The 25,778-nt window shown below is 43.3% G+C and overlaps 1 protein-coding gene across 1 annotated transcript; it reads right to left on the bottom strand.

Moving 5' to 3' along the window:
- Positions 1-6: 6 nt before the first annotated feature.
- On the bottom strand, positions 7-23,976 carry LOC139443424 (uncharacterized). The gene is made up of 3 exons (XM_071224413.1): positions 23,270-23,976; positions 3,510-4,506; positions 7-3,170 (listed from the first exon to the last, which is right to left on the bottom strand). The coding sequence occupies exons 2-3, from the start codon at positions 4,494-4,496 to the stop codon at positions 1,476-1,478; spliced, it is 2,682 nt and encodes an 893-aa protein (XP_071080514.1). The 5' UTR covers positions 4,497-4,506; positions 23,270-23,976; the 3' UTR covers positions 7-1,475.
- Between the last annotated feature and the right edge of the window lie 1,802 nt (positions 23,977-25,778).

Genomic DNA, 25,778 nt, shown 5'->3' with positions numbered 1-25,778 from the left:
GACTATAAAACGATTCTGTGGGTGTCAAATAAACTGATTGTTTATTCACTCTGTTGTTGTGTTGGCTGGTAGTGTTAAGTACTTCTGAAAAGCGAGCTGATTACCCAACTCACTCGCTATTTAATACTCTCGTACTTTAACATAGGCTTACGACAGTCGTAGCTCTAAGTTCGCTTTCTGAAACGGGGCCCTGGATTAAACTGCTAACAAGATTTCATTTGTGGCCAAAACACACTTAATATTTTCTACTCCTTGAAATATTGGATAGTGATTTTCTTCTTAGCAATTGATCACTATTCTGTGTTTGGTAATCGTGTTTACATGACTAAATGAAAATTAATGGATACATGACCTAAACTCAATCATAGCTCATCATTGTTGCTTTCGATCAGCTTTAAGAATCAATTCCACAGCCAAGAGGAGATACTTTTATCCAGAATTCGAAAACAATGATAAAATCCATGACATTTTAAAGCCATTCAAAACATGTTAATTCGGAGTGGCATTGTACATTTTTATTTTCAGCTGATCGTGGTCGATCGCGTCTGGTGACGCTTTTACAGTCAGATGGCCAACTACTAGGGCTCTATGTGTGTGTGGTCACATACTTGTGACGCTGTCGTGTCTCTGATTCCTCAAATATACTGCAATTACAAACCTTTGAAGCAGCCAGGAGGAAGTTCTGTAAACGATGCTCGCGCGTGACATGTCACACAACAATCAAATGTCAACCACTAGTAAGAACACAGGTATCATCTGAGACAGAGGTCACCGTCTTTACATGTCTCGGGGATAGAATCAGGGACAGAGGTCACCAACTTTACATGGCCTGGGGTAGCATCAGGGACAGAGTTCATCAACTTTACATGGCCTGTGGTAGCATCAGGGACAGAGTTCATCAACTGAACATGCCCTGGAAGTAGCATCTGGGACAGAGTTCATCAACTTTACATGGCCTGGGGTAGCATCAGGGACAGAGTTCATCAACTGAACATGCCCTGGAAGTAGCAGCAGGGACAGAGTTCATCAACTTTACATGGCCTGTGGTAGCATCAGGGACAGAGTTCATCAACTGAACATGCCCTGGAAGTAGCATCAGGGACAGAGTTCATCAACTTCACATGGCCTGGGGTAGCATCAGGGACAGAGTTCATCAACTTAACATGCCCTGGAAGTAGCAGCAGGGACAGAGTTCATCAACTTTACATGGCCTGTGGTAGCATCAGGGACAGAGTTCATCAACTTAACATGGCATGTGGTAGCATCAGGGACAGAGTTCATCAACTTTACATAGCCTGGGGTAGCATCAGGCACAGAGTTCATCAACTTTACATGGCCTGTGGTAGCATCAGGGACAGAGTTCATCAACTTAACATGACCTGGAAGTAGCATCAGAGACAGATGTCACAAACTTCACATGGCTCGGGGGTAGCGTCAGGGACAGAGTTCACCAATTTCAACTTGACCTGCTGTTTTCAAGACTTGGAATCTTTTATGTCGGTGAGCTTTGTCTCTGTTTTGGAGATGGTGAATGCCTTGGTGGTGGAGGTGGAGGAGGAGGCAGCGTTGGCCTTCGCCTTCCCTTTCTTAGTGTCACAACAGCATCCCGAGAACAGCCTGACCACACGGCAGTTGCACACAAACGAGATGAAGAGGAAGACGCCCTGACTGGCATTCACTATGATGAACAGGTAGCGGAGGGCCTTCCATTGGATGGCAAAGGCCACGAAGCCCAGGATCCATGTGATGCCGGTGAGGGAGGACAGCTTGATATACACGAGGACATGGTGCTCGTCCTGCTTGTTCTTGTCAACCTTGGGTCTGTTTCTGATTGGTTTAATCGTGAGAATGAAGAAGACCAGATTGACGAGCACGGTCACGGCCACTGGGATGCCAAACGCTATTCCAATAGCTGCTCCAGACGACAGGTAGCACTGTGTCCCGCCGTAGCCGATAGAGGACCCTTCTGATAAGATGATATGCACCACCAGTGTTGCTACCACAAGGGTGGCCGGCACGCCGTATATAAATACACAGTACTGCAAAAATTTCCGTCTTCTTTCACTGGAATCTTCCCTGTTCCTGAGCGTTGTGAAGACTCTGAACATGTGGAATGAGCACACGGCCATCGCACAGAACACTGACAGCCATAGGTAGTGGATGAATATACCCATAGCTTCACACAGACCCTTTGTCTCGGTTTTACCAGACCCAACAAGGTATAACAGTTGAGCTGCAAATAAAGTAATTGTCAAGTTCATGTTATTCTTGCCCGGTATTCCTCTCAGCGTCTTGAAGAGACAATATGTTATAAAGGTGAGAAGGAGACAAACAAGCGACAATACCGTAAAGATAATTGAGACAATAATTTCTGCTTCTGATGCTTCAGGGTCTGGTCTGGCTACAAGTAGTGCATCAGGTTTGAAGTGCTCCAGACAGATCTTCACCAAGCCTCCGTCGTCCTCCTCAAAGTCCCCCTGATGCAAGGCGTCCTCCTGCCAGTCCAGCTGTATCATGGAATCCCCCTCAACATATTCATCCTTCTCCAGTTGGATCTGCGGACACGCAAGCAGGTTGGACACCCGGATCAGAACCAAATCCGTGGAGAAGGGATCTGAAGAGTCTGGTTCCTTCTCCACCTCAGGGTCATCCGATTGATACGGGTTGCTCATCGACACGCTGATCACACACGAGGTATGCTTATGCACTCGTCCCTTGTGAGTCTGACTGATCAGTCGTACATTCTCATTTGGCATTGTCTCAAAAGATATGTTCCTGGTTTCCGTTGGCAGTGTGAAATTAGTTCTTCGTAAATCCAGAAGCATTGACTCAAACACCAGGGGGTCAATGTGTTTAGTTGTTAGGAATGTGGCATATATGGAGAGCCTGCTGGTTGACTGTGAACAATGTCCTTGAACGTCAGTTGTATGGAAGGCCACAACGAAATCATGGAAAGAAATGAGCATGTCCAAAGTGTAAGGGAAGTAGTCCTTCAGGCGGGCAGGCAAGGAGTGCAACAGGTCCTCGGGGCCAGAGAGGGGCAGTTCCTCGGCAGACTCCATGTCAAAGTACAACTCATAACCCAGCCCCTTGGCCGAGCCAAATATTGGTACACAGGTCTGATTCAGCAGCTGTTTTCCTTGGGAACACAAGATATCTCGACACGAGTCCTGAAAAACGAAGTGTATGCTGTTAACATATTACAGTAACAAAACTGTAAGGAAATTTTAGTTAATAACATTAACTAAATTAATTAAATTAACTCAGGGTATATCGGTTTGAACTATCCACAAATTCAATATGCTTAACGTTGAAGTGATCATCACTATATGATAGTGATTCATAACACATGCTCATAAAGTCGGAATCGTACAACTGACTGATTTTGACCGCGTTTCTTATGCAGATGGAAAGGGCTTTATCGCTTTTATATACATGTACCTTTGTTCTAGAATTTGATCCATTAAACATAAATCCATGTTTCTTTTCAATATCAACCTACATCTTACCCTCTGGCCATCATATAACTGCCCCTCCGTGCATTTCGAACTTGGGTCGTGTCCGCTCCCATACAGCGCCGAGCTGAAGTCCAGAAGAGCAGAGAACGACACTGGGCCACCTGTTCTTTTCTTGCACCTGGAGAACAGGACTGGATTCTCTGAGTTGCAGATGTAGCAGAAGACATTTCTATATGTCTGGGACCCCACTTCCTTGACTGTTGTGTAGCTGTGACATGCTTGCTCCAGCATCTCGTCATAATGAGACCACTTCCCTGTCACGTTACAGGCCGAGATCATACCCTTACCCTGGTAACACTGCCGAGGGGAGGTGTCTGGAGGGGCGACAAATACCACCCAACACCCCTCCTGGTCGATAGCGAAATCCAGAACTGCTGTAGTCGAGTTGAACTTTTGAAAATTATGGAATACCGTACAATCCACCAGCGTCTTCCACTCCCGGACGTCGTGCACCCCGTGACACCCCGCACAGTGCTTGTTGAGGTAGGTGACGTTGCTGTCCCCGGCGGTGACCGGAGGGAGGGATGGGGAGTCCGCACATGACGCGGTTAGCACAGCGTCAGCATCTTCAGGACAAGATGTCACCATGAAGAAACTGCTACTCGTGTTGAGTCGCGCTATCTTCTCTTCATTTGTATATCTGCCATGCAAGTTGCCCATGCACTTCATAGGGGGGAGGGCAACGGGGGGTTTGGCGACTCCCGATAGCGTCTTATCTGGGCAGCAGTCATCATATACAGAGCACATGGCATCACATTGACACGGAGTACACCGCCAACATGGGCTAGGCCGGTAGCCCTCACACAATCGGTTGCTTCCGCAGTACCGTACATGCTGCGCCAGGATCTGGGATTTCAACACATCTCGGTAGGTGGCGTTGTCGGGAGTTGTCTCCACTGGCGGCAGCGTGCTGGACGACGTTACCCCCTCCGCGAGAACCAGACAGGCAGCCACGTATCCGAGCCAACGAATCATCATCACGCTTCACCTGGGGGAGACATTATGAAAACTAATTTGAAATTTCTATATTAAACTAATAGTTATAAAGATTTTACACTCCATTTTCTGGTACAGAATCGATATTTCCCGATCGTCGTCATATAGCTGGAATATTGCTGAGTGAGGCGTTAAACAACAAACAATCAAACATAGAGTGTTCACATTGGGTGAAATTGTATATGCTTTTCGTCTCTCAATGTATAGATAACTATCCAAGTCGTGGTCAAAAAGCACTTCCGGTGAAGTTCCTTTTGCAAGCCGACGCCATTATGACTACATTGCTAGAATTCCTATCTTTACTTGTCCACAAAGGCAGCACAGCTACTTCAGAACAGCCTTACAATATTATCTTCAACTGTCGTTGCCTAAATACTTCCATGGTTTAGCGAGACGATAGATATGCACTTCAAAGCTGCATACCTTGCTTTAAGTTCGAGCGTATGTCGGTTAGCGTTTGGTGGTCCGCGCTTTGACAGAAGCCAGTGCTATGTTTCTACGCCTCTGTTACTAGGCTGCTGCAGTGATCTGGTTTAGCACAGAACAAGCATGACTACAATCATGAGGCCTACTGCACAAAGCGATCTATGGCACTCCGACTAGTCTGTCTTACAGACCATGATACAAATATATCAAATACAGCCCATGCAAGTCTATAATGTTTGGCAAGTCTAGATTTCTTTAGTATCAGGAAATGAAGAGAGCTCTTTTTTATCATTTTTTAAAGATAATTTAACAAGGCAAAATTTCTGTTTGATATGTTCATTTCAGAGACTAGATGTTGGCCAACACTCCGACGAAAGTACGTTAATATTACTGTATGGGAGTAACGATTGTCTTAGCGCTATGATCGCTTTGGGGGACTAGCCCAAGGACAGATCTCATTGATCCATACAATTTTGGGAGAAATTTTCTTGCGAGATTTCACTTCGTCACTTGATTGTGCGGTCCAGAGTTGATTATTTACAGACCGCCGTCATATTGATAAGTGCGGCGTTATACAACAAACTAACTAACAATTAAACTGAGTAGATATTTATTTGACCTGGATCATTTATCCTCACTTCAAACGAAGATTTCATTTGGATGGAGTATCAATACTTGTCTTAAATTGCAGATTAAAAGCGTTTGTCCATGTAAAATTATTGTTGTTTTTATCTAAAAGGGGCTTTGTTTATTTTACTCCGAGAACCAAGATGTGTTCTTGGTTTTGCGGCAAGATATAAGTGTTATGTTGTCAACAGATCATTAGCTATGTTGACGGTTACAGTTTCAGATAAAGATAAACGAGTGTGATATATGTTAATGGCATTCTGACTATCACAAGGTCAACATGACATCAGGGGTTTCTCAGAAGGCACGTACGTATTCAGATATTCGTTTGCAGCCTATGTTGAAAGACATACACACAACGTTATTTTCCTGTTTTGCACAATCCTGATGTTTCCTACACGATAACGCCAGACGGGGGTGAATACATTTATATAAATATCCAGCTGTGTTGTTCACCTGAATCATTGGCTGAGGCTTAAACGCGCTGAACATTTTCTCATCCGACTGGGATACTATAGGAATTCAGTCTATCGTGTGACCGTTACTTTCATTAATTGCGTGAGTGAGAGTAAGTGAGCATGTGTGAGTGAGTGAGTGAGTGAGTGAGTAGCGGAGGGAGGGGGGGAAGGAGGGAGGAAGTATCAATATCACGACAACACTCTTCGGGCTTGTGTAGCTACAAATTTCAACGAAAATACGTTTGACATTCAAAAGTGCTTACAATGTGTTAGCGAATTTACATGTATTGTAGACGTAGGTCTTCAAAGGGAGGTCGTCATTACCAGGCAGTAGATGTTAGCTCCGTCAAAACTGTTAACAGAAAGTTAAGTGATATGATTTAGTCAAGATGGCCGCCAATGACCGCCATATTTGTCTTTCGGTGATTCAACCTTGAACTAACCTACACGTTTGCTCGCCGTGTCAATCCTACGCTGAGCGCCAATCGCCTTATGCTTTCTAAAGGATAGAATTTTTAGAAATGAAAACTGTCCGGCTGACAGAAAGATGTAAAACCCGGGACTTGTCCATGATGCGTTTCGACCTATTCCATTCACCCGCCGAAAATGCAAAAAACGTTAACGCCCGATGACGTAAGAGTCAGGTGAGCTAACCAGCAGATGCAACCGCTCAGCAACGTTTCTGGGCCACGTAAACAAGCTCGTTCTGTCTGTAAACCATCTCCAGTCAAGGGGTTCTGACGTTAATACATTGGTCTCCCAGTTAATTAAAGGGCACCGAACTTACCCATGTGACAAATGAGAGGTGAGAGATGCAAGAGCTGCATCCGTTGCCTCTTCATCCACAAAGACACCTTCAGCCACAATGGGAAACACACGGCTTACTTCTGGTTGTCACATTAAACACGTACCACATATATACCGTCAATAAAAAGTAAGGGATATTGAAAGTAATATACCTTTACACGAATATTCCAAGGACAAGCATATGATAGGAACCAACCAAGATCGCTTGTGCGCATGCCTTACCTAAAAATCGAAACAGCATTCAAATAAATAGATTGCAAGTTTTTCCATGGCATTTGCGTTTATATTTCCAAAAACCTAAAGAACATTTATGTTTACTGATTTGATGAAAATGGAATGGACGGGCCAGGTGTTGAATTTACAAATTTTACATGCTTACAAAATACACAGCTCTCATAAGTAATGGTATCGATAAATTCTACAAGTTTTGGTCATCTTGTCATCTTTTGTTTCCCACACAATAATTCTGTTTTCAACTTTTGTTTACTGCCTATGTATTACATTGTATAGCCCATGTGTAAAAATGCAACAGAAATAAAGTTAAAAAAAAGTTATAAAAAAAAAGAAAAAAGTGTTGAATTGTTGCGCTGAATGATTCCGCAACTCCGCATTATTGTCCACAGTATTTTGTGTGTTAATGATTAAATAAGCGGTCCGTGAAGTTACTTGTAAGAGTTTTTATTAACAAGTATTGACTTGAATATGTTTTTACCTTTATGGAGTAATATCGTTAATTATCGATGTGCACACCGTTCTCTATGTTAATACCTTCATAAAAGCAAAAATATTGAAGTTAATTTATACTTGAATAATAAATTGGAAGTGATTCAAAGGTATTTGATTGGCTAACCAACCAATTTTGTTTGCGCTTATATTTATATGTATCGAAAAAATTGGCCACGCCATCTAAAGAACGACTGTTTCCTGATTGTCTGACAATAGCACCAGAGGGGCTTGGGTTGCATTAATACGGTAAAGGATATCGCTGATAGCGTATTGTTGTATTTAGTTTAATGTGTGTTGATGATTAAATAAACAGTCTGTGAAGATATTTATATTGACGTATTTATTTAAAAGAACTGATTTAAATATGTTTTAGCGTAAATCCTACGCGGGTGAACACACTAAACACATACACGCAAACAATATTGAAGTCAGTTCTTAAATACACCCATGGGTTAGTGGGAGGTTTAGTATGGTTGCACACTTCAAGTATTGCCCGTTTCATACGTGCCTAAAGGGGTATAAAGGTGGGTGTAACAGAATAGAAAAGACGGGGGACACTGGGAAAAGGATGTTTGAGAGACTTTGGAGTAATCGAGCCTAGAATCCAGCGCTGCACAAACTGTGCCACAGTCCCTTAACTAGTCTGTCTTGCAGACCCTGATACAAATATATCAAATACAGCCCATGCAAGTCTATAATGTTTGGCAAGTCTAGATTTCTGTAGTATCTGAAAACGAAGAGAGCCTCTTGGCTCCTTTTTATTATTTTTCTGTAAAGATTATTTAACAACTATTTTTTCTGTACGATATGTTCATTTCAGAGACTAGATGTTAGTCTATCCCTTATCAACCAACTATGGCAGCGATACAGAGTCCGGGCATCCGAGATGCTATGCCTGCCGATTCCGCACCCCTGCTCTGTAGTACAGCTCTCAGAGAACACAGACAGTTCATCCATGCGACCATTGTGAAATGGAAATATTATTTTATGTCCGCTCTTCTGCATATAGTAAACCCACGAAGATCAGGGTTAGAATAGGTCTTCAGGAATCCATGCATGCTGTAAAAGGAGACTATGCTTGTAGTAAAAGGCGACTAACGGGATCGGGTGGTCAGGTTCGCTGACTTGGTTGATGCATGTCATCGTATTGCATTTGCATGGAATGTCATATAAATCACTGGATTTTCTGCTCCAAACTCGATTATTTACAGACCGCCGTCATATAGCTGGAATGTTGCTGAGTATGGCGTTAAACAACAAACAAGACAAACAAAAAGCATATAGTAATAAATTGAGAAAACTGAGTAAGTGAGTATGGTTTTACGCCGCTTTTAGGAATATTCGGGCAATATCGGGTCAGGGAACACAAGAAATGAGCAGCGAATTGAATTTAACGCCGCTCTGAGCATTGTGTCAGTTATGTAAAGACGCGTCAGGTTGATGAAGGAGGAAAGCTGGAAGTGATGCTGATCCTAGACGCTACCCACAAACAGAGATGGTGCTGACAAACCTAGACATAATCAAGGCAAATCTTGCTTCGAAACCACGACCATTGATTTCTGCTATGTCAAAATTGCGTCTGTATAGAGTACATTTGTGATATTCACCTGGGTACGTCCATATGAATGTGATATGTAAATGTCTTTTGGATGACTACTCCAATATGGGCGATATGTATATCAAATACATATACACGCTATAATCATGGTCGCAGCGGACACTACTGAGGCTATACAACTGCCTTGTCCGGCGGGAGGTCCAAGTATTTAGGCATGTATAAGATTCTTCATTCCCAAGGGAACAATTTGCGCCGTTGACGCTATGAACCAGTCATTACATTAACTCAGTAAGCACTTATAACCATGGATACATTTAGATCCATAATAGGAGGATAATTGCATCATTACAATATATTGACGACGTGAACATTTGAAATAAGTAGTTCAAAAGTACCAAAATATAGAAAAATATGCAATGACATTTTAAATTCAAAGTTTAAAACAATATACTTGTAATGTCAAGTGTAAATATGCGCTATTATAATTGCGAAACGAAAGTTTACTAAATGATCAGACTTGCATACAAGAAGAACCCACATCGTTCTGATGCTTCACTGAACAAATGATGACAGGACAATTGTGTCGTTTACTGAATTACCTTGTAGTGGGTCCGGCGAGACGTGGCGTGGACGGCGCCATGGCGGCTAGTAGCACACGCAGTGTTCACTTAAGTATAAATATTTCAGAAAATGCACAATGATATTATTATTCCTTATTCTTGAAAGTTGTATCTAAATTTCATAATTGTTCAGAATGGGATTAGACCCTCAGTAATATCAGGGTTGTGCATAAAACTCTGTTGTGTGCTCAATGCCACTGGCTATGTCACTGAATATGCCCCTGTCCCCATTCAGTCAGGGACTGACTAAATATATCGCGAATTCGAATCACCTGGTGAAAGGGCAGGTTAAATTGGTTGGTTTGTTGGTTTGTTGTTCAACGCCGCACTCAGCAATATTCCAGCTATATGACGGCGGTCTGTAAATAATCGAGTCTGGACCAGACAATCCAGTGATTGACAGCATGAGCATCGATCCACGCAATTGTGATCGATGACATGTATCAACCAAGTCAACGAGCCTGACCACCCGATCCCGTTAGTCGCCTTTAACGACAAGCATAGTCGCCTTTTACGGCAAGTATGGGTTGCTGAAGACCTATTCTACCCCGGAATCTTCACGGGTCTGAAAGGTCAGGAAGTAGCCCTGAAACGTCGTTACAAAGAATAAAGAAATTGTTATCCATAAAAAGTTTCATGTCTTCAAGTTCTTCTAACTTTAAAATCTTTAAAAGTATTTACCAATATTTTATAAATGATGACTCCCCACGTCGATTACCTGTACCCTTTCTCCAAATACCAATTGTCATATCTCTCCCACTTTTTGGGGGCACGGGTGGCCCAGTCGTCTAAGGCGCCGCGATTCGCTGTGCAGGGTCGCTTCAATTGGGCACGCCAGAAACCTATGATTGTGGGTTTGAATCCCGGTTCGCCCCGATTATGTGTCTTGGTTTGTCAGCACCATACCCGTGCCCGTGGGTTTCACCGAAGTGGTAAACGTCTAAGACCTTCATCACTTCGGGCTCTCCTCCCACATTAATCTGACACGCCGTGATATAACTGGAATACTGTTAAAAGCGGCGTTAAACCCGACTCACTCACTCACTCTCCCACTTTTGGATGCAATCGTTCGGTCACTGCGTTTATCTGCATAGCACAGCTACATATAAGAAGACACTTCCCTCTAAAAAATAACCTTGTCCATTATATGACCTCATAAAGACGTGATCGCCTGAAGTGACGTCATGATAGAACAATGTTTTTTCGTGAAATAAACCACGCTTTGTTCGCCATTGTTCTTTGCGATTTATCGCGTAGCTTTCGAATATTTATCATCCAAAACTGGCTCCCACAGGAAATTGCATCACAATGCTTTGCAGACCATTGTGACGTCATGGCAACAATGACGTGACAATCAAATTGACATTACTAATGGCTCTGCTGCTGAAGCTGTTAGCAGTATTTCTAACACTTAGACACTGCTTATTACTGTCTACCAACTGAAAAAGTTGGAAGAATGATGTTGGATGATGTATAAAATCTCACCCTCGTGTCTTTTGATACCAAATACATCAACACTCGTTGATATATTTGATATCAAAAGACACTCGGGTAAGATTCTCTGTTTATCGTCCAAAACTGGCTCCCACGGGAGATATCGCTTGGGTGAGATCAAGCATATCTACACTGTAGATATCGCTGCAATGAAATTGCATTACAATGCTTTGCAGACCATTGTGACGTCATTGTTACCATGACGTCACAATCAAATGACATCACTAATTGCTCTGCTACTGAAGTTGTTAGCAGTATTTTTAACACTTAGACTCTGCTTATTACAGTCTACCAACTGAAAAAGTTCGAAGAATGATGTTGGATGATATATAAAATCTCACCCTCGGGTCTTTTGATATCAAATATATCAACACTCGTTGATATATTTGATATCAAAAGACACTCGTGTGAGATTCTCTCTTTATACATACAATCTCTATGGAATGAGAGACAGATAACAAGCTCGACAACAGACCAATCCGGATTGCTGGCCCTTGTGCTGCCCAGGGGTAATTATGGAACCTCTGCAGTTATGTACGTCTATGGATATGCTGAACATTTGTACATATATACAAAATGTCTCAAACTGTACATCATGATCTTTTATCAATCATTACCATAAATCACGTGGAACCCTAAATCGGCGTCACTGGACCTGACACAAAACCAAACCCTTATAATTTTTTTAGTTTTAAACAATATCGCATTTCACTGTCACGTCATAATTCTGTAGACCGCCTCCGTGGTCTAGTGGTAGAGCGTCCGCCCGGAGAGCGGAGGTCCGGGGCTCGAACCCCGCCGCGTCATACCAAAAGACGTTAAAAGATGGTACTCGTTGTTACCCTGTCTGACGCTCGGCATAAAGGGGCTAAAACAAGGACTGGTCGGCTCGGAGTCAGTACTCTGTGTCTGAGTGGGTTATTTATGTTAAGCTGCGGAGTGGTATCTCAGTGAGCTAGCACTATAAATTGGCATCAGTTTGGGCTAGTACAAGCAGCCACATAAACACACACACGTACATGCACGTCGCTATATAAGTGCAATAATCTTGGACGCGACGTTAAACCCCATTTCACCTCACCTCACCTCACCTCATAATTCTGTAGCTCCATGAGCACGCTAAAGGGTGTGGATACGGTGCAATATTAATACACGATTATTACTAGACTGTTTGTTTTTTGTTTTACGCCGCACGCAACAATAATCCAGCTATATGACGGTGGTCTGTAAATAATCGTTTCAGGACCCGTCAATCCAGTGATTGACATCAAGTGCATCGATCTACCCAATTGGGATACGATGACATGCATCAACCAAGTCAGCGAGCCTGACCACTCCATCCCGTTAGTCGCTACTTGCGGCTAGCATAGTCGCTCGCCTTTTACGGCAAGCATGGGTTGCTGAAGACCTATTCTTCCCCGGGTCACAGATCCGAGTGACTTTTCCATTACTTAGAATATATTGAAACTCCATGCGGTTTGTTATAGTTAAAGGTACTGAGCTCCTGTACAGAATATCCACTATTAAAATAATCAGCGTGGCACAAGACGCATCTATTAAACTAGCAGTTCACTGAAGGATTGGCGACGACATTGGAGCCGGTACAGGCAGGCACTCCTACAGTGGGAACCTGCAGTTTAACAGTGTCACAGAAGCCTATTGTAAGTAGCGGCTGCGGCCCTCGAGCTGTTTGGAATCTAATCATGGTCCGTATATACAACTCAGATATGAAACTCAGGCGACACAGCTTCCAGATGTGTGAGTTTTAGTCACCGTTACGGTCGCAGCTAAATAATAATATACAAAGTATACGTCAGTCTGAAAGAGGGCTATCGTGGATCTTGCTCTTCGGTGTGGAGTAATAACGTCGGCATACCTACACGGACGAGTGATATTTGTATGTTAGGGATCGGGGGTCGGGGGTTGAGCGTCGGGGGTCGGAGGTTAGGGATCAGGGATCGGGGGTTAGTGATCGGGGTATCGGGGGTCGGGGGTTAGGGGTCGGGGGTTAGGGATCGGGGGATCGGGGGTAGGGGTTAAGGGCGTCGTGGGTTAGGGATCGGGGGTTAGGGATCGGGGGTCGGGGGTCGGGGGTTAGGGATCGGGGGATCGGGGTTTGGGCGTCGGGGGTTAGGGATCAGGGGTCGGGGTTTGGGGTCGGGGGTTAGGGATCGGGGGTCGGGGGTTAGGGATCGGGGGTCGGGGTTTGGGGTCGGGAGTCGGGGTATGGGGTCGGAGGTTGAGCGTCGGGTGCCAGGGGCGTCAGGGGTCGGGAGACTGGCATCAGGGGTCAGGGGTCGGGAGTCGGGAGATTGGCATCAGGGGTCAGGGGTCAGGGGTCAGGGGTCGGGAGATGGGCACCAGGGGTCAGGGGGTCGGAAGTCGGGGGTCAGTGGTTGGGTGCCAAGGGTCGGAGGTTTGGCGTCAGGGGTCGGGTTTTGGAAACCGTGGTTTGAGACCGGGGAGAGGGAGTCGGGTACCGATGGTCGGGAAATGGTAGTCGAGAGTCGCGAGTCAGGAGTAGGAATTCGGGCGTCGGGGGTCGAGTTCCCCGGAGGTCATACGTAAAGGGTACCATACGTCGCTGTGCAAAGTTGTGTAACATGAACGTGCCAGTATCCGCTGATCGCGGGCTGGAAATCCTGGACTCGCCTTGACTTATTCATTGGTTTCTCAGCGCATTGTCCTTGTTCATTGGTTTCTCAGCACATTGTCCTTGTTCATTGGTTTCTCAGCGCATTGTCCATGTTCATTGGTTTCTCAGTACATTGTCCATGTTCATTGGTTTCTCAGCGCATTGTCCTTGATCATTGGTTTCTCAGCACATTGTCCATGTTCATTGGTTTCTCCGCACATTGTCCATGTTCATTGGTTTCTCAGCGCGTTGTCCATGTTCATTGGTTTCTCAGCGCATTGTCCATGTTCATTGGTTTCTCAGCGCATTGTCCTTGATCATTGGTTTCTCAGCGCATTGTCCTTGATCATTGGTTTCTCAGCACATTGTCTATGTTCATTGGTTTTTCAGTACCCTGTCCTTGATCATTGGTTTCTCAGCACATTTTCCGTGTTCAATGGTTTTTCAGCACATTTTCCTTGTTCATTGGTTTCTCAGTACCCTGTCCTTGTTCATTGGTTTCTCAGTACATTTTCCTTGTTCATTGGTTTCTCAGTACCCTGTACTTGTTCATCGGTTTCCCAGCACATTGTCCTTGTTCATCGGTTTCTCAGTACCCTGTCCTTGTTCATTGGTTTCTCAGTACCCTGTCCTTGTTCATTGGTTTCCCAGCACATTGTCCTTGTTCATCGGTTTCTCAGTACCCTGTCCTTGTTCATTGGTTTCTCAGTACCCTGTACTTGTTCATCGGTTTCCCAGCACATTGTCCTTGTTCATCGGTTTCTCAGTGCCCTGTCCGTGTTCATTGGTTTCACAAAAGTGCTAAACGTGGATGAGCTGCATCCCTTTGGCGTCTCACTCACTCACTCGAGAATCATGCACATACAAACTACAAGACGACCCAGGAAAAGCTCCTTTTTGTATTCACTCTTACCGTCGATGCGAGTACAATTATTATTCTAAGCCGAAGTAACGATGAAGGAAAGCTTCACTGCTAGCCCTCGCTTGCTGACATTCAATAAAGACAGTGTATTAGGAACGAGTGAGTGAGTGAGTGAGTTGGGTTTAACGCCGCTTTTAACAGTATTCCAGTTATATCGCGGCGTGTCAGGTTAATGTAGGAGGAAAGCCCGAAGTGATGCAGGTCTCAGACGTTTACCACTTCGGTGTAACCCACGAGCACGGGTATGAAGCTGACAAACCTAGAAACATAATCGGGGCGAACCGGGATTCGAACCCACAATCATAGGTTGCTGGCGTGCCCAAGGGACGCAATTCTGCACAGCGAATCGCGGCGCCTTAGATGACTAGGCCACCCGTGCCCCCGGATTAGGAACAAAGACCCCCAACGTGAGTTCCCGGGAGGGAGGGATCAGGCGTGATCAGGATCCAGCCACAAACACCTGTATGCTCACTGGGATCAGTAGCATCGTTATCTCACTGGGTAGTCACACTTCAAACACAGCTTCCTTCACACATGCGCCGTGGAGATGTCAGCTCGCGTTGAAAGGTCAATAACGAGGGGCTCTATTAGCCACCTATAATTAAGACCAGACGGGTATGGCCTTGGTTAATATACAACACTACTTGAGGTAAAGATGCACCCTGACGCACACTGTGTAGCACGCGTTGTGGAAAGCAACGGAACATTCAATATCGTCCTGGGTCCCGTTCACAAAGCGATCGTAGCGCTAAGACCGCCCAGGTCTCTTTTTAAAGTATGGTTGTTACGATCGTAAAGAGCGCTGCGATCGCTTTGTGGAACGGGGCCCTGGTAGAGTAATTTATGATATAGTACAGTAGGTACAATGAACGTAGTCGTTGCATGGGCGGATACAGCTTTTTTTAAAAGGGGGGGGGGGGGGGGGGGGGGTGCACAATTAAAATCTATTTATTGTCTTTGGTGGTAATTTATACAGAAATAAAGATTTTTTTCGAAATAAAAGGGGTGGGTGGGGGGGTGCGCACCCCCCCCCCCCCCCCCCCCCCCCCCCCTCCCCCCTTGGTATCCGCCCAAGCGACGGGGTCACAAATCTGTGTTTTGGATGATTGATAGTGCGCGTCGAGTCGACATCTCGACCTTTCTGAACAGTTATTATGGATATCCTTGTAATGTTTGACCACATTCATAATAAATTTATTATGGCGGAGCATCTTGCAGTAGCAGTTCCTGATGCACCAATAATAATCAGTCTTGATATTTCCTGCTTTGTCCGATAACTCGCGATGCCACGTCACACCCTCTTTGTATTTGGGACCAAAACACACACATTTAACTTCCTTTGTAACATTTTTTGTAGTCCTGCACCATGACCGTGGAATATATTTGTTTTATGAAAAAATAATAATCTAGAAATGCATACAAAAGCATGTCTAGCCAGCTCAAGCTAGCTATAATCAGCATAGGGAATTTTTTTTATTTTTAGAGTCAAGAAGGATATTGTGTAATATAAGATTTCAGAGACTAAATGTTAGTCTACATTTCTTGTAGCATGCCATGTGTCATTTGTTGACGTTGTAGCAGGGCGCTCCTCCCTGATAAATTTATTGAGCGGTCAGGCTTGCTGACTTGGTTGATGCATGTCATCGTATCCCAATTGTGTGGATCGATGCTCAAGATATTAATCACTGGATTGTCTGGTCCAGACTCGATTATTTACAGACCGCCGTCATATAGCTGGAATATTGCTGAGTGCGGCGTTAAACAACAAACCAACCAACTACAATGACTAGACCTGTCGTGTTTGTCCTTTTGGCGCATAAAAGTGAAAGAAATATAAGCAAACTGTTATAAGGTTTCAGTAGCTAGATCTAGATATATTTCATTTGGAATTCCCGACTGAAACTAGATCTAGATATATTTGATTGGAATTTCCGTGTCAGAAGTTGTTGATTGTTTCATGCGGATGTGACATTTCAATGTAAATCAAAATAGTTTCAATTCGGACATTTGAAACTTCACAACATACCTGCATAAAACAATCGTAAACTTTATATGGGTATGTGTTCATTGTGGTATTGAACTTAACGTCTTTGTAATACCATTTGGTAGTTTTTTGGTAGTTTTGTTGCAAGCAAACAGACACTTCGAGGAGTTGTGCAATGTGCGAGTTCGCCACGTGGTTTACTATAATTAGATTCGCTCGCGCAGAAGATGTCAGCTGACCGAAGGCTAACTCCTCCAACTTCTGTTGTGCAAAGTTGTTTCACAGACGACTGGATTTTTTTACAACTAAATATCAGAATGAATGTAATATTTCTTTTATATCCTGTGACTTTTGTTACATTTACTGTAGGGTAAATCTGCCTGCCAAGATTTGGATGTGAATGTTGTCTCGTTTTTTAGGTATTCAAGATTTTGGGTCGCCGATTACTCGCTGACCGATCATCGCAACGTCTGTCAAACACTAAGATCTCGCAAAATACCGCGCTATCTCAAGTCTGGCTGGGCGTTATGTTTCACTCGACACATGGGATATCCTCGATATATCAGCTTGATGTGGAAGGTAAACCGAAGTAATGTGGATCTAAGACGTTAACCACTTTATACAAACCCATGAGTACGGGTATGGTGCTGACAAACTAGAAAAACAAAGCCTAGAAGACCGACCGTTGTTTCAAGTAATGAGTAATTGCCTCCATGTCTGCTTTGTTGTTTAACGCCGCTCTCATCAACATTCCAGCTATATGACGGCGGTCTAATTAATCGAGTTTGCAATCCAGTGATTGAGATCATGAGCATCGATCTGCGTATTTGGAGTATGATGATATGCATCAAACAAGTCAGCGCATCTGACCATTCGATCCCGTTGGGCCCTTTCACGACAAGTATGGGTTGCTGAAGACCAATTATAACGGGACGTTCGCGTTGCCTTGGTAATTACGGCAATAATATACTCGTACATTGAGGTACATCATATACTATTATATCATCTGGCAGAACTACTTCTTTGATAACAGTGCTTGGACTGCCAATTTCCTGAAGCTAGCCCCCCTTTGGCATGTCTAATTAATGGTAGGGTACCGACCGACCTACCGACATGTCTACAGTACAGGGTTACGGTGTTTTCTATCGGAAAGAATTTCGCCAAATCTGAAACCAGTCTTGTAGATTTGCATGTAGAGGAGATAGACTTGCAGCTGTCAACTGAAGTTGTTTTGAATTGGTACTTGTACGCTGGTGCATAGATATGCCATGTAGCACTAGCCCGAGGGAAATGACAAGAATTTTGCTTTGAGTTATCAGTTGAGAAACACATATTGTACTGTAAAAGACGTAAAGTTTAGTTGGGAACGATATAGTAGAGACTCGACTTAGTATAGTAACCCGCTAGCAATAGGTTCTTGTTTGTTTGTTTGTTGTTTAACGACGCACTCAGCAATATTCCAGCTATATGGCGGGGTCTGTATATAATCGAGTCTGGACCAGACAATCAAGTGACTGACATGAGAATCGACCCACGCTATTGGGATACGATGACATGCATCAAGCAAGTCAGCGAGCCTGACCACCCGATCCCGTTAGTCGCCTCTTATGACAAGCATGGGTTACAGAAGACCAATATTATAACCCGGATGTTCAAGGGGTTGGCCCTTTGAAATTACGGCAATGATATACTCGTACATTGAAGTACATCACATACTATATCAGTTGGCAGAGAAGGAAGTAGTGTTTGAACTACTCGGATAACAGTGATTGGACTGCCAATTTCCTAAGGGGTAGCCCCCTTTAAGGCTGTCTGTTGCGATGTCTAATTTATGGTAGGGTACCGACCGACCGACATGCCTACATAAGAGTGTTACGTTTTTTTGTATCGGGAAGAATATCGCCAAATCTGAAACCAGGGTTGTAGATTTGCATGCAGAGGAGATAACTTGCTGTCAACTGAACTTGTTTTGAATTGGTACTTGTACGCTGGTGCATCGCGCTTCGTGGAGCACTAGGGAAATGAGAAGAATTTTGCTTTTTTGAGTTATCAGTTGAGAACCATATATTCTACTGTAAAAGACATGAATTTTAGTTTGGCACGATATAGTAGAGACTCGACTTAGTAATAACCCGCTAGTAATAGATTCTTGTTTGGTTGTTTGTTGTTTAACGCCCAATCCTTTATAATCAGATCTTTGTTCTCGCTATCGCTGAACAATGATCTGATGACATCCCAGTTGGGGTCACGTCAGAACGACCTTTCATCTGACCAATCAGAGCGTAGCTTACCGGATCATGAAAGTGACAGTCGTAATGTGTTTTCTAAACATGCAATCTCGAAACATTTAACACGGGTATTCCGAACAACAGCTTTATGACTGAATCCTTACAATTTAGGGAATCTTTTAGCCATTCCAGAATGTTATTTTGTTCAGTTTCATTTTTTTAATCGAGATATTTATCTAAATGTGTTTCGGAGCGTAGTCAGTTTTAAACTAGTGCCGTAATGTACGAGAAATCTGCCTTCTCCTTGGCAAATGTCGACTTCTTGTCAGTCATTCCATTAGTCGGTCAAAGTTTTCGAAAGGTTGCCCTGACGTGACCCGTAAAGGAATGTCCTCAGATCTTTATTTAGCGGTAGCGAGAACTAAGATCTAAATTTAATGAGATTGTTTAACGCCGCACTCAGCAATATCCCACCTATATGACGGTGGTCTGTATATAATCGAGTCTGGACCTGACAATCCAGTGACTGTCATCATGAGCATCGACCTACGCTATTGGGATACAATGCCATGCATCAAGCAAGTCAGCGAGCCTGACCACCCGATCCCGTTTGTCGCCTCTCACGACAAGATTTTTTAATACATACGTACCGACTTACCGCGAAGTGTCAGAGGGTCACATATTACTTTTACGATGTGAATCGTGAAGATCCGGGGTAGAAGAGGTCTTCAGCAACCCATGCTTGCCGTAAAAGGCGACTATGCTTCGGATCGGGTGCTCAGGCTCGCTGACTTGGTTGATGCATCTCATCGTATCCCAATTAGTGTTGCACGCTTTAGTCAACAGTACAACGGTATTGATATTACAACAGCTGTCTGTTTAACATCAGCAACGATCTAGGCCGTCGGGGTTCGATGACACAAAGTCAGCATGTATTCCAAGCAGGGGCTATTGGGTCTGTAACGAAGCCCGAGCGGAATCAGTGGCCATGAGTGCCCAAATTATATTCAGCTATTACTGGCCCCTCTAAGCAGGTGAGACGAATTCCCCGACATCGCAACGCCGGTAATGCGTCCGATGTGATGTCTGTGTGAGGCTGACGAAACATGGGAGGTAGTGTTATTATCAAGAACGGCATTGTCGGCTCTATCGCGTTCTTGTGGACCATTTCCGCACTTTCAACATAATCAGTGGTGTAGAGACGGACCTGCTCACCGCTCCGAGTTTATACACAACGCCTATATTGGGATCCTTCTACATAACAAAGGTTCTTGACATTAACAGCGGGATGGAATGCATATGGGAATTTAGAGACTATCTTCAAATACTAGAACCTCATGTACTTTCACTGAACTACAATTTGTACATTCTGACTTGGGGGAAAAAGCAAGTCTAGCCGGATCTAGCCAGCTCTAGCCAGCTCTATTTCGCAAATAAGTATCAGGAAAATTATTTCCGAAAAAAATATTTATTTTAATGTTAGAGGAGAGAAATGTATTGTGTAGTAAAAGACTTCAAGGACTATATGTTAGTCTAATCATTTCATAGAATAGAGTACAAAACACTAAATTCCCCTCCCACTGCAATCGCCCGGATTAACGACTATACGGATTAACTACTATCTGGATTAACTATTCCACAGTGTCGGAGAAGCGAGGTTATGTGTATAGAGACGTTCCCAACAATTACCGTCACTAAAGCGGATTTTTCAGATTAACGAGGTGTCGTTATATTTGCTTACTGCCTGAACACGGTTTTATCAGCAGGTTTTATTTTCCGTCAGATATTCTATAATCTTTCACCTATATCTGCTTGCTTCACAAAAACGGTAAAACACTTCAATATTGTTCAAGTCGGTGTAGGTAGGACAACGACCTGCACTTTTCACCCAAAACGGTACAGTCTGTGGTTATTTAGTTCCTGAGTCATACACAGCTCTCAACGTCATCGCCGCAAAGATAATTAATTACTATATTTGCTTGCCTATAATCGCCATTTCCGAGAGAGCCAATTTGAATGAGTAATCACTTTGTTAGGACATACAAATGTATCATTGTCAATGACATCCTGTTTTACAGGATATTGCTATTTCATGGAATGCGTTATTCTCATCTTCTGTCATGATCTATGGATTCTAGAACTATGCATGGCTAACTCCAACATAATTCTAGTTCAGAGTAAGGAGAGTCATGGACGCGTGGCATCTTGTACAGTAGGCCGATGAACATACAGATGGTCAATATTCTTGTATTGTGCTTCCATGATCATACAGTTGGGCAATATTCTTGTATTGTACACCCACGAACATATAGTTGGGCAATATTCTTGTATAGTACACCCATCAACATAGTTTGGCAATACTTTTGTATTGTACACCCATGAACATATAGTTGGGCAATATTCTTGTATTGTACACCCATGAACATACAGATGGGCAATATTTTTGTATAGTACACCCATGAACATACAGTTGGGCAATATTCGTGTATAGTACACCCATCAACATACAGTTGGGCAATATTCTTGTATAGTACACCCATGAACATAGTTTGGCAGTACTTTTGTATTGTACACCCATGAACATATAGTTGGGCAATATTATTGTGTTGTACACCCATGAACATACAGATGGGCAATATTTTTGTATAGTACACCCATCAACATACAGTTGGGCAATATTCGTGTATAGTACACCCATGAACATACAGTTGGGCAATATTCTTATATTGTTCACCCATGAACACACAGTTTGGCAATATTCTTATATTGTTCATCCATGAATATACAGTTTGGCAATATTCCTGTATTGTACACCCATGAACATATAGTTGGCCAGTATTCTCGTATGATACACCCTCGGTATTCACCATCACCTACAGTTAGACAAACACAGCCGTGGACATACCTCGAGTAAATATTCGCTCGATACTGGTGTGAACAAATTGTTTTTCTCGTATAAACTTCATCTAATAACAACTACTTACAAACATTATCGCTTGTAAATATTTTCAGATGATTAGTGACCAGATGATTTCGCCTGAAATTCGAAGATATTATATGTATCGGATAAAACACGCCTCCCTCGGACGTTTCCCTCGCTCGCGGTTTTACATTTTCAACCAAAAAATCCAAAATATTCCAGACCAAATAAGAAAACATCGACATACCTTGAAACAATACAGTGTATCTCGGTTTAAAAGAAATTCGCTCAAAGCGTGCGAGAGAAAAACCACGTGCAGCATGGACTAGCTGGAGTCATGACATGTTACATTTAACAACTTCTCCTCACCTGCCTCGGTAGCTCAGTGGGAAAACAGTATGTTACAAAACACGGTATGTGAGGTTGCAGATTCGATTCACGTTATGGAATTGTCATGTACATTTTTTGTTTTGTGTGACTTTTAACCAATCATCAAACAGAATTGTGTTCACATCAAGAGGCAAGTTTATAAAACGTTAACTGTAAAACCTAGGTATTACAATTTAAATGTAACACTCCAAAGCAAGTTTAGCAGTTATCTATTTCAAATCCTAGGTTTGGAAGAGAACCGCGTCAAACCCTTGGCTTGGAAGATGAGCTGGTTTCTAGGTTTATCCGATGTTGTCAGAAACATAATGCAATTTTGGGTGACACGGTGATAGCTTTATGATAAACGCATAACGCAACGTTTGTCATTATTAAGAGGTATCACAGAATAACACACTTGTGAATAAGCTACCCTAATGCTAGCACTATACACTAACGGACATATTTCACATCAATATCCACAGTTGGCGCCAAGCATGGTAATCTTATATCAGATTATTAATCTAAGAAAATAGATATTTGTTATATCGTGTAATAATAATAATAATAATAATAATAATAATAATAATAATCGCGGCCCCTCATTTTGAACCGAAGGCGTCCGCGGAAAACAACATTGGTTTATCAAAGGGATACGTAGCCTTGCTCCTAGGCTGTACTGAATAATAAGTCCATGGGTGTATTGTAATCTATCCGTATTATAGGCAAGTCTAGATAAGCGGACAATAAGGATTCCAGTCTCTTATAGGGACAACTTGTTCTTATTATTTACATAATCTAGAAATTATGTTTTAAACTTGTTTTTTTTGCCTTAGAGAGTTGTGCAAGTCTGAGGCATACGTTGTACAACATTTTTTTATTGAACCATGTATCCTACGAGGCTGAAGGCCTCCTTTAAAAATTATGTTTGAAGAGCTTTGTATTCCCGTAAACATATAAACAATGATATGGTGTCTACCCTACCTGTAAGTGTGTTGTCTGTGGTCAAGGGAGGGTCAGGCCGATGTACGCCAGCTGCCTCCGTCCAGTTGACCACTATGGTAAATGTCAGAAGTCCCAGACATGAGGTACCGGTCAAAGTTGAGGCTATCTGTCTTCTCCGCTTGACAGGGGGGGTCACGCTTCACTGGATCGTGACCTGTCTGGAACTTGTCTCGACACAGTCGGTCACGAAACGCAGGAACCTACAGGAGCCACCAACCAGAGACCATTTCCGATATCGTGGGACCATGTACTGATATGGTCTCGGCTGGAACAGCAATCTACAGAGACATCAAACTGGTCGTAATCTGCCAGCACTCCAGAAATCTCTTCTCGTGTCTTTCAGCGACTGTTTCGTCCCTTGATATAACAGTTAAGATGTGATGCCCTTCTCAGACTGTCAGGAACTATTTCCACACATACCTACATGCAACAGCTAGACCTCTTTCAAGGTTGAAAACCTCCCGGCAATGACAGTTGTTCTAGAAAAGCACGTATACAAGAAATACCATTTCAGCCAATCAGTATTCTCGTAAATAAGTTCCATAACGAATTATTTAAAGTAAAACACTGCGTGCGCTCTGATCCCGTGGTGGTTGAACGATGTGAGAAACAAGCACTTATCTGACGGTTGCCCACATGAGGTGTAATTGCTCACAACAAATCCGCATCTCGTGGAGAGATGGAGCTACGGTGGCCCGCTAGTTAGCATTACTGGGAGCGGGCGCAGGACTTCAGGTTGTTAGCGCATTTGATGACAGCCTCAGTGCCGCGCGCGGGTCTGTGGGACTCGGCTAGTACGGACTCACGGTACAAGTGGTCATGGATGTGTGACGAAAACCATCCTGCACCATGATAGGAAGTTACGAGAATTATAGCCACATGCTGGTTCGTGGTAAATCTGTGTATCACATTACCGCACGAGTTAAAGTTCATCGGAATTCAATTAGCTCTGTCCTTGTGAATGAGTAGAGGCGTGAAACGGTGTACACTTGTCATCGGCTTGAAAAAAAGGTCCAAATAGTTACATCCTCGGCAGTGATATACCTTTGAACGAATGCCCTGATAAACCGAGAAAGAGCCTATCTAGTAGAATCTGATGCATGCGGGCTGGCGTGTCATTCACAAATGTTCCTTCAACGACTGATGCTCTTCCCATACTGGGATGCTCCTCCCATACTACCTCCCCCCCCCCCCCCCATCCTGCCCTCCTCGACATGTGGGAAACATTCCCACACAAATCCGTCCTATTGTAGCCAGTGTAGATGCCGGACATTCAGACTTGAGGGGAAAACTTCCGTATTATTGTAATTTCACGAGAGTCGGTCTGTGTGAAAATATACTTCTACTGCATGTACATGTCTGTTCACAGGCGTCATGTGGATCGTGTTCCTTTGAGATACAGTTGCTGCAATGAAATGAAAATAGTCTCGTCAACATGTATCATATCCGAACAACCCCCCCCCCCCCCCCCCCCCCTCCTCCCTCCAACGTCGGGCACCCAGTGATTCGAGGTATTGTTGTTGCTTTGAGTTTGTTCGGACTAACTGCACTCGAATTCTAAGACTAATAATCCAATATATTCTAAAAACAATTCCGAGACGTATTATTTTCTTAATAGCAATTACGTAATATACACATGCTGAAGATTGTTATCATGTGCGTGCATTCCTGCCTACGCTGTCAAAGTTTAGTTTTTTTTATTTATTCTCTAGGGTCTGGCACCCTAGAGAATAAATTTAAAAAAACAAAACTCAAGCCTAGAAGGATTTTGGCAAGTGTTGATTGCCTCAGCTCTGAAATTAAGCAATGGATTTTACTTTTTATTTTGAAGATAAAATATGGTTTAAATATATTCTTTTTTTAATGATATAATTATTTTCCGGTACTAAATGTTAGTTTGTGTTAGTTTGCTACGTACGAGTTTGCGTGTGTGTGCCATGATTGCTTAGCGATCTGTTCAAGCAGGTTGAACTTGATACACATTGACAGAATCCAGTCTAATGATTATTCTAACTTGGAACCACAATACACGTCTCACGTCTTATTGTTATATTGTTTAAAAATGTGTATTTGACAAAAGTTACAGTCTCAAAGGCAATTAGTTTCTAGATTTGAACAAGTTGTCCCTATAAGAAACTATCATCCTTAGATTGTAACATATCTAGACTTGCCTATTAGGAGGATAGAATTACTACACATCCATGGATCTATCTTTCAGTACAGCCTTGGAGCAAGGCAGGCAAAAGACAGTCCTGCGTATTGACCAGCTGTGTGTACAAACTGTCTTCACCACGTGGATGCCTCCCACCCTGTTGCCACCGACACCGGCCTGTGATTGACAGAAGGGTCCTACAAGACGGTGTGAGTACCAAACACCGTGTAGTGTTACATGCCCCCGAGCCGCTGATACAGCGATGCCACTGACGTTTACATATCACCGCAACCAACACGCCCGTGTGCCATTACACTTGTGACAGGCGATGACCCT

The sequence above is a fragment of the Haliotis cracherodii genome, unplaced genomic scaffold (genome assembly GCF_022045235.1).
Source record: "Haliotis cracherodii isolate W230 unplaced genomic scaffold, xgHalCrac1.p SCAF_5, whole genome shotgun sequence".
Taxonomy (NCBI): domain Eukaryota; kingdom Metazoa; phylum Mollusca; class Gastropoda; order Lepetellida; family Haliotidae; genus Haliotis; species Haliotis cracherodii.
The sequence above is the reverse complement of the archived record's forward strand: the minus strand, read 5'-3'. Positions and strand labels throughout refer to the sequence as shown.

Excerpts from the sequence above, each read along its gene's own strand:
- LOC139443424 (XM_071224413.1), bottom strand. The coding sequence starts at position 4,496 with ATGATGATTCGTTGGCTCGGATACGTGGCTGCCTGTCTGGTTCTCGCG. Across the intron at positions 3,171-3,509 it reads AGTTATATGATGGCCAGAGG|GACTCGTGTCGAGATATCTT; the intron begins GTAAGATGTAGG and ends TTCGTTTTTCAG.